An 8,924-nucleotide genomic window follows, 5' to 3' on the forward strand; every position below is an offset into this window, starting at 1 on the left:
CAATTAACTCAAAATTTGGAATTCTCTGGCGACCACCAGTCCTATACCCAATTTTTTTTCTCTTGAAATTTTGAATCTACTAGAATTGGATTTGAATTCGATATCCCAATAATTTTCCTCAACTCAACCTTTTAGCGAATTAACCAGTAAAAAATAGTATCAGATTTCATATTAAGTAAGTGAATAAGTTACAAAGAAATTAATTACTGTACTAAAAATTCAGAAGGTACACTTTGGAGAAAGAATGGTGAATGGTGATGTATTGTGGAATTTCACTTTAAACAATAGATGATGGAGAGGAGTTGTGCAGATTGTTTTGGAGCGTGATAAAAAATTTAAAGAATTGGGCAAAAATGAGTAGATAATAAATTTACATCTTTAGGTGAAATATCTAGATAAAGTAAATGGCAATTTCGTCAGTTGCCGTGAAGCATTGAATTTCTCATTCTTCACAGCAACTGGAGAAATTGCCCCTCAAAATAATATTATACCATCATTCCTAGCCAATCATTTGTATATATGGATGAATAATTAGCTGCCACGTGACAAAAAAAGAAGAAGAAAAAAACTCGGCCAGCAATTTGCTGTTCTTTATACAACAATTTTTCTTGTCTAGCAATATCCGACACACTATACAACAATATATAGATTGTTGTATAGTATTTGTAATATTGCCGTGTAGCGTTTATAATATTGATGTATAAGTGGTGTCACGGTGTCACTTTAAGAGTGGTTGTCATTTTAACACAGACCTATATATATATATATATATATATATATATATATATATTCAATTTCTAATGAGTTTAGCCCCTTAATCCCAAATTGAGACTAAATATGGACCCTTTGATCTAAAAATTAAAGGCTGAGATTGAAAAAAAAAATATCAATATATTGAATTAACAATCTCAACGAAAGGGTAAAATGGACAATTTACATAAAATTCAGCGCGCACATTCAATTTCATTTCTCAAACCATTCACTCCACCTTCAACAACCACACCATTCACTCAATTTCTCTCTCAATCTGTCGCCCCGTTCACTACATTTTCTCTCTGAATCTCTCAATCGCATCCCCGTTCATTGCATTTTCTCTCTGAATCTCCCAATCTCGTCGCCGTTCACGTCATTTTACTCCCCTTCTCCTACGATGAAAAGCTCAACCTAGGGCAGCTTCACAGATTTGAAGAAAAACAACGGTAAATATGAAATTTAAACTCCGAAATTTGCTTTAAACTTGCTAAAATTTCAATAGAAATGAAACTAATAGATTTATTTTGCAGTGAACGACTTCAAAAAAGGTGCAATGGTTTCAATCGAAAATGCTCCTGTTGAATCGAAAAGTATTTTTCAATTTGATTTACCGATTTCTGATTTTTTGCATTGCAGTTTGAGATTTCAGATTTCAATAAAGAATTAGGGTTCAAATTTTAGTGAAATATGTTTATAAGCTTCTGTAGTTGTATTGTTGGTAGATTGATTTCTGATTTGATAGCATATGAGAATATGAATCTTCATTTTCTGAAAGATTGAAGTTCTAATGAATTATTTAGAAGTTCTGTTAATATTAGAAAGCTTTTGTATCTAATACAAATGTGGATATTGAGGTAGCTAAATGTTGATATTGGGTAAGCTATATGTCGATGATGTGTAAGCTATATGTTGATATTGGGTAAGTTATATGCTGATGATGTCTTAGCTAAATATTGATAATGGGTAAGCTATATGTTGATATTGGGTAAGCTATATCTTGAAATTGGGTTAGATATGTGTTGATGATGTCTTAGCTAAATGTATGATGTATGTTGATATTTGTGAATTCAACAGCCTGTTAGAATGATTGTAGTACTTGTCATGAGTTTGTTTCTAAATTAATCATGGTTTATGTTTACCAAAATTACAGCTACAGGAAAAAGATCTAGACCAGAGGAAGATGGCGATGACTTTGAAAATAATGAGAACTTAATGTCTTTTGTTGAAAAAGTTAAAAAGGCAAAAGCAACAAAACAGAAACAGGGGGATAAAAAGGAAGTTGATGACGATTCTTCAGAAGAAACGGAAAAGGTAGAACGTGGAGAGAAGTCAGAAAAACAGAAGGAAAAGGTGGGAAAACAGAAGATGAAGAAAGAAACTATAAAGGCGGTGAAAGAAAAAGATGAGGATGAGACAGAAACATTAAAAATAAAGAAGACAACCAAAGATTTTGTTGATATGTTGGGATGTTTAAATGATAGGCAAAAAGCTGTTGTGAAGGAAATGGGATTTGGGGCATTACTCCAGTTCAAAGTTAAAAGGATACCAGGTAAATTAGCCTACTGGATACTGGATAACTATGACCCAGTATGTCGTGGTATACGTTTGGCTAATAAGAGAATAATGTATATCGAAGAAGAAGATATCTAGATGACTCTAGAATTCCCCAAGGGCAGACAATTTGTTGAGAAGGCTACTGGGAAGACAACGGGGCATACATTGATGGATGATGTAGCAAAAGATTTTAAACGTGGAAAGTGGCTAATGAAGCAGAAAGCTGTTGAGAAATTTATGATGAAAGACGTAAATGGAGGTGAGATGTTCAAGATGATTTTCTTGCTATTAGTGGAGGGAGCACTGATTGAGACTTCAGCCTGTGGAAATATCAAGCCTAAGATTCAACATTTCATAAATGAAGTGGAAAATATCAGGGATATAAACTGGTGTGGATATTTGATGTCAATTTTGGATCGAGAACATCTGCTTTGGACAAATTCAGGAAAAAAATCACCTTTCAATGGACCAATTACATTCTTGGTGGTAAGATTTTTATAAGAATATCTCTGTACTACATTTTTATTGACATTATCATAAACTTATATTGAAATTTGAAATATTATTTCGAATTGTGCAGCTATTCTACGTGGATAGGGTAATACATTTCTCCCGCACAGTTCCTCGCACCTATCCTACCTACAAGGGCTGGAATACTGAAAATTTGATGAAGAGACTGGACGTTGAGTTAATGGTGGGAAAATTTGGATGTGGGCGCATGGATAAAAGATATAATCCAAATGCAAAGCCTATTATCATTGATATTACTGAAGAAGAAAATGAGGGAAAAGGAAAACAGAATGAAAGTGAGACAAGCAGCTCAACCAAGAGGGAAGAAAAACATATGGACAATGTAATGAAAGCAACGAAATGCATGGCAGATGCTTTGGTAACAGTGGTGAGAGTTCTACAAGATACTCCTCTTGATATCAAAAAAATGGATTGCTTCAAAATTGCTTGTGATACTATACGTAATACAATTGGAATGAAAGATGGCAGAAGTGATGAGCAGATGGACCCAGTGGATTCACTCAGCCAAGCTATGACACGGGAGAAATGTGAAAATGCTGATTGGCTAGAATGTATAAATATCATTTTGAAGGCGGCACGAGAGAGTAAAAAGTTGGCAAACAAGGAAGAGTTCCCAAGTTTCAGCCTCAATGTAGATTTTCCAGAAGTAAGTTAGTCGAAACAATTTGTTTATTTATTTTTTTAAATCTCATTAACTTATTTAATGTTGAAAAAATTACTAATTCAACTTTTTTTTTAACATTTGTGATACAATGAAAAGGATGAAGACAAACCACCCACTCCTACATTCTATCATGGAGCAGAAAATGAGGAGTTTGACAATGAAGCCAAGGGAACAGATGAAGAATCTGAAGGTCAAAAGGTATAGATTTTTTATATGTTGATTTTCTAGAAAATGTTATGTATAAAACTGTTAGATATTATATTAGTATTGACATTTTCAAAAAAAATGTTAGAATGATGAATTGAAGGAAAGAGAGAATGAAATTGTGGACCAAAGCAAGTTGGTGACAACAGGAACGGATGAGTTGAATGATGAAACAGAAGAAGCGGAAAACACTAAAGTACAAAGTTAAAATTTATGATTTATGGTAAATAAAACATTACTAAATTGGTTTATAATATGAACTTTTCAGGTACCTGCAAAGGAAAATGAAGACATGGATATGGAGAAAGAAGATGAGAGTGAAAAAGAACGTGGAAAAAATTCACAAAAACAAATGAAGAATGATGAAGCAGACAAGATAATAAAATATGTGACAGATGATATCAACTCATAGGTATAACAAATATATAGTACATAATAAAAAAAAACTTGTGTTAAATAAATATATATGAACACTATTTTATTTGAATTGTTAACAGTATGATTATGTAGATTCAATAATTTGCTCTGCTATTAAGGCAATAGTAGAAACGGGAGATGACTTTTTCAAATACAATATTGGTGGACATGACACTGGGAATGAGAAAGAAAGTGATTTTGAGGGAGAAAAGACGGACAAAACAGAGAACGAAGTGAATATCCTTGAAGAGGTATTATTATAAATAGAGCCCCTTAGATATAAATGTCTAATGTGTTATTGTGAAAAAATGTAATGCATGTGACGTGCAGGAACAAGTGACTGAGGAAGTGGATGCCCAGAAAAAAGGTGGTAACAAGACAAACAATATGGAGGAGATAAAAACGAGAACTCGTGCCGAGAAAAGGAATACCCCTGCCCTATGCTCTCCATTCAACGAACGAATTGTAAGAATAACAACAAGATTAAACCAAGAAGACAAAGAGATATATTACTACATTTTAACAACACAAAAAAAGAAAGAGTAAGATTCCTAAAGCAATCATTTTTTGTTGAAATTGAATAAACATATTATTGATAATCCAAAAGCATTGTGTTGATATTTACCTGAATGTGTCTAATGTTCTTTACAATAGGTGCAGGTACATGTATTTTGATGACGAAGTTGAACTGACAAAATTTCAGATGTTTTCGATGCAACCACAAGGAAACGTTGAACCCAACATAATCAAGGCATGGGCTTCTCACCTCAACATGATGGAAATTTACAAGGACAAAACTTCACCATCAAGGCTTTTCATCACAACTGATGCATGTGTAAGTAAATATATTACTATATGATTACTTCAAAGTATTGATGACACAAAATCTGGTTTAAGGTTAATTGCAGATTGAAACTGTAGTCGAAAGAAAAAGTGATTGGGTTGAAGAAAAAGCACAAGCTACTTTCAACATTCGTATTGAGGAATGGATCGATAAGATAGCAGACTTTGATTGGAAGAAACGTGAAATGGTATTTTTTTATATATATAAATTATGCTTTTAAGAATTACATATTGAAGCCATTGAGTCTGAAACTTTTGTATTACAAAATGTGAAATAGGTATTCTTTCCTGTGTACGAAAATAAACACTATTATTTAGTGTGTTTTGAGATGAAAGTAGGGAGAATGTCTGTTATAGACAACTACATGCATTTTGATGAACGAGAGCGGACTGACAGGTATGGAATCACACTTGTCTTGCTGGTAAGTATTTTTTCTAAAACTATATTAAATAATAAAATTTAAACTTGTTGACATATTGATGAATAATATATGTTGATATATGACTGAATGTGTATGGCAGCGGAAATTCTTTTCCATGTATCTTAGCTACTGTTGAAATATAGAGCTCGGAAATGCTGTCAAAGAACTGAAGATAGAACACTTACAGATGCCATGAAAATCATCCACCAACAAGACTGATAGTGCAATATATTTAATGAGACACATGGAGACGTACAAGGGACAAAAGATCAAAGATTGGCAAACAGGACTGCCAATTAGAGGATTGAAGACTCTAAGAATCTTGCGTGCCAAATATTGCACAGCTCTAGTGACATCTACGTTTAATTGCAACTGCAAGATGATGAAGGAGAAGGCAAAACACCATCTGACTGAATGCAACAAATTTGCCAAGGTTGATGTGGAAGATCTTATTGCAAATTGGGGAAAACAGTAGGAGCTTTGGAAATCATAAATAAACTTCTTTTGTGACATTTTTGAATGTAGAAATACTAATGGCATTACCTGGACATGTTATATTAGTGTTCCTTTTGTCAGTATTGAGAAATATCGTAACTCGTCTACAAAATACTAAAAAGTACATGATTTGGTATTGTTTCTATGTTGTGTTGATATTATTTTGTTATTCACAGTTATATGAGAATGTGTATAGGTCAATTATTAAAAATTCCAAATAGTAATGTTGAGAAAGTATACACGAATTATTGAGAATTCCAAAGAGTAATGCTGAGAAAGTATACACGGATTATTGAAAATTCCAAATAGTAATGTTGAGAAAGTATACACGAATTATTGAGAATTCCAAATAGTAATGTTGAGAATTTATAAAGTTGTATTGATGTCCATTCGTTTACATGTAATTAAAAATTTAAGCAACACGAAATGTTTTGAACAAACTTAACAGTATATGGAAAATAAAATGAGATAACATTCAGAACATATGTTTGAGATTATTATTCTTCCATACAAACACGGAATCAAGAATGCTAATAAACCGAAACCACAGTAATAGGAACAACTAATTTATTTCTATTTTTACTCTTCTCTTTGCCGCAGTTCCTTGAATCATGATTAACCATTTTATGGCATTTCCCACATCGTCTAGGATGTTTAGCTGCTGCCTTCTTCGCCGCTTCCATCTTAGAAGGAAACCTGGATCCAGATCCTTTACACTTCACCATATTTGGCGAATGAGCATGTATAACATCAGGCTTCACAACACCATACAATTCCTCAAACCTCTTCTTTTTCTCCAACACGGACATCACATAAGAACCATCACCAAAAAGCTGATTTTCAACATCCTCAATCATAGCTATAACTGCATTAATATCAGTAATGCTGCCCTCAACTCTCTGTACTAATCTGTAATATGTTGTGTGCAGTTTGTTGATGGCATTATGCTTGTCATCATAAAAGAAATCTGTAAATAATATCAACATAGTAGAAGCATAATATCAGACCTCACAACATCAAAACATCAACAATCATAGTAGGCTATGTATAATACCTGTCTGATCCTGAAAAATTGAGGTAGAAGAACCATGCACAGATATTAAAAGAGGTTTCTTCAGCCACCTCTTTCCAATATAAATTTCAGGTATCAACTGCACATCATTGTTCTTGAAAACAAAAAATATGTGACGACACAGGATCCCACACCTCTGATACAGCTTGCATTGACACTCCGCACTCGTACAAATCATCCTCAGCATTGTTCGTAACAGTCCAAGTCCTATGGCCCCGGTCAGTTACTTTATAAACACGAATGTTTGTTTCAACAGACATGTGGGTCATCATGAAATTTTTAGATGCTTCAACGATTTCTACCTGTACCTTTTAAAAAATACTATCCGTGTAGATCGTGGCAGCATGCATCTCAAATGGTAACTTTGTGAGAGGACTTGGAACATTCGTAGAATCAATATAGTCAAGCCTGGTTGTTTGGTTACGTTGTGCATCCAACGCATTACCATACTGCAACATAAATTCCACCAGATTAAAGTGAGGCCTGGAAAAACGTTTGAAGAAACTATTCTCTGATTCAGAAATAGAAGTTGTCTTCAACAAACAACCCATTGGTAGATCTCTAAAATAAGCGGGGACCCAAAACTGCCTATGACCATACATGGTCTTGAACCACCCTTCCTCTCTAAGCCATATCGTTCCATAACAGAATTCCACGACTCTTCAAATTCCTCAGGCTTTAATAAATCTGACCAAACACAAGAATTCAAATCCTTTTTTAAAAAATCATTTGCAAAAAGATTTTTGAAACCTTCTCAGATACCTTCATCATGATATGCCACATACACCAACGATGACGAGTTCCCCTCAAAACATTTTCAATTGCGGGTTTCATTGCTGGGTCCTGGTTTGTTATTATTAGCCTAGGATGTGCACCCATACATGCTAGAAAATGAGTAAACAACCAAGAGAAAGATTCAATATTTTCATTTGAAAGAAAACCTGCTGCAAAGGTAACCGGACATCCATGGTTGTCCTTACCAGTAAAGGGTGCAAAAATCATACAGTACCTACATTAGAAAAAGAAGAGAAGATGAGGTTAATAATCTACAGTAACATGTAAACCTCAATAAAGATAAGTAAGAACCTCAATAAACATAAGTAAGAACCTCAATAAACACCATTAAGAACCTCAATAAAAACTAACCTATTAGTTGAATAAGTAGTGTCAAAAGAAACCACATCACCGAACATATGATAGTTTCTTCTAGACACGGCATCAGACCAAAACAATCGTGTCAGCTTATCATCAACGTCTAGTTCATAAGCGTAATAAAAACCATCACATAGCTCCTTTTTCGTACGCATCTGAGTTAAAATAATCTCAACATCATATCCTTCCATGCTTGACTTCATATCACGAGAAATATTTCTGATGTCAGTCACCGTGCAGCCAACAGCGTCGTATCCCCCCATAACCTCTTTCAGAAGATTAAAGGTCATCGTAGGACCAATATTAGCTTTAACACAATCCTCGGCAAATTTAAGATACACAAAATCCAGATTCCTATTTAACTGCTTGTACTTGGGCTCAACCATAGAGTGGCTATGTTCCTCAACAAAGTGTTGCACAACATATCTAATCACACCAAAGTCGGATACAAACTTAAAAGATATCTTGGCTTCACATTCACACCTCTTGGATACACGCCTACGTTTACTACTGGAAGCACATTCCTTTGCATTCAAAGAATCTATATCACGTAACTGCTTCACACCCTCCCTACTACATACCATATACTGCCAAGTAATAATGCCGCCTGTTGTTTTTCTACCAGATTTTCGAGGATCAAATCTAACCTCTTTAGCATAATCTTCATAGAAGGAGATAGCAGCATCAAGTGACTTGAAACTTTTTCCAACAAAAGGCCTTAATTCTTCTTTGCACAGAGGTGTAACTTTAACTTATATATAAATTCAACATTTTAGAAAACAACTTCAACATATCAGGTTACAAAAATCAATAATAA

The 8,924-nt window shown here is 34.0% G+C and overlaps 1 protein-coding gene and 1 pseudogene across 1 annotated transcript; both read right to left on the bottom strand.

Annotated features, from left to right (window-relative positions):
- Nucleotides 1–6,413: 6,413 nt before the first annotated feature.
- Nucleotides 6,414–7,834, bottom strand: LOC148924219 (protein FAR1-RELATED SEQUENCE 5-like; annotated as a pseudogene).
- Nucleotides 7,835–8,064: 230 nt separating this feature from the next.
- On the bottom strand, nucleotides 8,065–8,691 carry LOC148924220 (protein FAR1-RELATED SEQUENCE 5-like). The gene has a single exon (XM_089058670.1). The coding sequence runs from the start codon at nucleotides 8,689–8,691 to the stop codon at nucleotides 8,065–8,067; it is 627 nt and encodes a 208-aa protein (XP_088914796.1).
- Between the last annotated feature and the right edge of the window lie 233 nt (nucleotides 8,692–8,924).

This window comes from Salvia hispanica, chromosome 5 (genome assembly GCF_029641045.1).
Source record: "Salvia hispanica isolate PSC_SH4W2 chromosome 5, Shi_PSC_v1, whole genome shotgun sequence".
Lineage (NCBI taxonomy): Eukaryota > Viridiplantae > Streptophyta > Magnoliopsida > Lamiales > Lamiaceae > Salvia > Salvia hispanica.